This window comes from Austrofundulus limnaeus, unplaced genomic scaffold (genome assembly GCF_001266775.1).
Source record: "Austrofundulus limnaeus strain Quisiro unplaced genomic scaffold, Austrofundulus_limnaeus-1.0 Scaffold232, whole genome shotgun sequence".
In the NCBI taxonomy this organism is placed as follows: Eukaryota; Metazoa; Chordata; class Actinopteri; order Cyprinodontiformes; family Rivulidae; genus Austrofundulus; species Austrofundulus limnaeus.
The window spans coordinates 596,327-599,757 of NW_013952634.1; the positions used below are offsets into that span (position 1 = coordinate 596,327).

General features: G+C 38.4%; 1 protein-coding gene across 1 annotated transcript in view; it reads left to right on the forward strand.

Moving 5' to 3' along the window:
• Positions 1–3,431, forward strand: part of fndc3ba (fibronectin type III domain containing 3Ba) — a gene marked incomplete in the record, with an annotated part of 135,262 nt that overhangs the window by 79,617 nt on the left and 52,214 nt on the right. The window contains 4 exon segments of the mRNA XM_014019819.1: positions 239–390; positions 476–535; positions 833–971; positions 2,148–2,201. Coding sequence (XP_013875273.1) covers positions 239–390; positions 476–535; positions 833–971; positions 2,148–2,201 — 405 coding nt within the window.

Here is a 3,431-nt window from a genome sequence, read left to right on the forward strand (position 1 = left end):
TGATTTGGCCGATTAATCGAAAAAATGATCAACCGATTAATTGATTATTAAAATAATCGTTAGTTGCAGCCCTAGTTACAACTCCATCATTTTTCAACACAAGTTTATTTTATTCTTCAACGTTGGCATTAAGGGCAGCGGGCGACATGCATTACTTCAAAGACGTCCAGGCCTTTGTTGTTGTTTATGTAAGTGTGAAAACAGTTTTTGGTATGTGTGCGTTCTGTACGTCCTCCAGGTGTCTAACGTCCAGGCGAGGGCTGCCCGCTTGTCCTGGGCCCCCCCAGCCGGGCTGGTGAACAGGCACAGTAACGGAGTGCCTGTGTCCTGCTCCTACGAGGTGTCTCTCTCAGATAAGGGAAAGGACGGAAAGTATCGCCTCATATACAGGTAAAAAAAAAAGGGAGAAAAACTATGCTATAAGAATAGAGAAGCAGCTATGATCCACAGTGAGCTTCTGTTGTTTGTGTTTCAGTGGTGAAGAATTGGAATACCATCTGAAAGACCTAAGGCCAGCGACGGACTACCACGTACGGTAAGAATTTGGACATTTTTATTTAAGTCGGAACCAGGTTGTAGGTTTGAAACTTCCTTTATCACCTGTCACCAGAAATGGAAGGTGGTGTTAATATTTGTGTGTTTGTGTACATCTGCAACTGAGTTAACTCGAGTCAACTCGGGCAGCCAAGGTGATAGGTAATAAGCATTCCACTAAGTAATGCTAGGAGCTTTAAAAGTGTAAATTTCCCTCTTCGAGCTATGCAGCATCAGCAGTCATGGATGTTGTTTAAATTCCCTGTTTAATAAATATATATATTTTTATTTTTGTCAGCGTGTCGGCATCGTACAACTCTGTTCGAGGCTCGTGTTCAGAAGCCGGCTCGTTCACGACACACTGCAGCGTGCCTGACGTTCCCCTACCCCCTAAACTCACCCACCGCTCCAAGAGCAGCCTCAGTGTGCAGTGGAAGGTACGGCTCCAGTGTCTTTACGCTCACATTATTAAAACAATGTATCTGTGATCCATTTAGACCCTTTAATACATCCAGTTAACTAAATTTTAGTGTGGAAAAACATCTGTTTAGAAAGTTAAATTGTGGTTAGCTTCACTTACCGTATTTTTCGGACTATAAACCACGACTTTTTTCCTGAACTTTGAACCATGCGGCTGATAGACCGGTGGCTTATACATGGATTTTTTTCTTCAGCCACCAGGGGGCTCTTATGCTCCATTTGCTTCAACTACTCGCATCAAAAAAAGAAGAAAAAAAAGAAAAAAGCGATCGCTTCCAGAGCTGACTGTTGACCAGGAAGCAGCGATTTAAAGATAGTCAATGGCCAAAAACTCATAAAAGGGGATAAAACAGACATTTTTCACGGTGGAATCTGACTGATAAAAACTTTGGAGCTTAATCCAGGACCAGTTTGTGGATAAACGTCGAGTGAAGAGCCACAGACTTTTTTTTTCCTCATTGCACTCCCCGGTGAAGGAATCCCATGCAGTGATGTACGCTGGAGCGGGAGGGCTTTCCCACCACAGCTTCAGAGCCAGCATTACCCCAGGAGGACAGCGACAGAAAGCAACACTGAACAGATACCACTATGTGACGCAGCTTTTCTCAGCTTGTTTAACTCCGTCACTAAAGAGGAGGACTTCGATGTTTTCAGTGCGCCGGAGGACGATGAATGAGACGTTTTGTTGGACCAGAAACTGTTAAAGAAAACTACCAAAATAAGGTCAGTTAAATGAACCGTATTCCTCCGAACTTTAATTCCTAAAGGTTTGCTTTTTATGTTTTGATGTTGAATTCACTTTTTTGACGGCAAATTTGGGTGTACTGTTTTTTTTATGTTGGGGGTGCGGCTTATAGTCCGGTGCGGCTTATAGTCCGAAAAATACGGAAGTTTCCTTTATCAGACTTGGAGCATCAGGGCCTGTCCTCTTCCACCTTCTAGACACATTTTATTTAATCCACTCACACACCACCTCAGAGTCACATCAGTCACTCAGACAAGACATGAGGTCAATCTCAAAGACACGACAGGTTTTTGTCAGCCTCATTTTTAGAGTTTATCATCCTGGACTAAGCTCCTAATCTGTCTTGTCTTTTCTTCTTTACTTGGTCCCATCTTTCTGCTATCCACAGCCCCCAGGCGACAATGGATCCAAAATCACAAACTATCAACTCGAATGGGATGAGGTAAGTTTAGCTTTACCTAAAAGATGAAAACTACATTAAATCTTTATAATAATGAGCGCTGACATGTAACGACTTAGATAAAAATGTAAAAAAAAAGGTTATCAATAAACATAGAAGTGCCCTTATTTCGTTTTGTTGTCCTGTATTTTCTTTAAGCTTTGAAACAAAATGCGCAAATTTTCCACCAACATGTGTGACTGCATCGCCGATCTAAAAGCTATGGATTTTAGTGGCAGTATGTTGTACAATGTAGAAAAACAACAGAAATAAACAGTGGAAATCAATGGGAATTTGGTGAAAAAGATGAGAAAACTCAACTCAGACAGACGTCACAGAAAGTTGGACAGTTTTTTTTTTACTAAAACTGCATGTTTAATGGATACTAAAAAAATGTTCAAATCAATTATAACTTTTAAGTTGTTAAAAATGTTAAATCTTTTAAAAATAATTTCTTCTCAATCCCACAACAGTTGTTTTTTTTTTTTTGTACTTTTACAAATGATACATCAAAACAAGGAAATTTTTGCTTTCTTTCTTCCAGCGTGACTCTTATTTTAGGATTTACACAATCATCTCAAATCATTTCCAGAATGCAGACTTTCACCCACCATCTCTTTTAGCTCTTTTAACTTTTAGCATTTCTCTATTTTTGAATTTTTGTTTTGCTTTTGTAACTTTTACCATTTAGCTAATCTTTTAGAATGCTTAAATTTTAAGCGTGCTTTATGCTATGCTCCCTTTTTGACTACCTTTTTTTGTACCTTTGGCCTGGATTTAGCTACTGTTAGTTCATAGTTATCTTTGTGTTTCTTTTAACATGCAGCAAGCGAAAAGTTAAAAGTAGCAAAGGGCTAGCTTAAAACAAATATGTCCAAAACACAGCTGAATGGTAAACGTTACAAAAGCCAAAATAGAAGGAAAATTCAAATATAGCTAAATGCTTAAAAGCTAAAAGTAGCACAAAGCTAACTAGAAACTAAAAGTAGCAAAATCCTTGTCAAAGTTATAAAAATGCTAGCTAAAAGCAAGTACTACCTTTTAGCTAGCATAGTTTTTTTTTTATCATTTTCATATATTTGAATTTTAGTGTGGCTTTTGTAACATTTAAAAATGTTTACACTGCAAAAACTGTCCACCCAACCAAGTTTTAAAATCTTATATCAGCCAAAAAGTCTTTTTGATCTTRTTTTGAGACTGATTTACTAAACAAGAACTGATTGTGTAAGAATA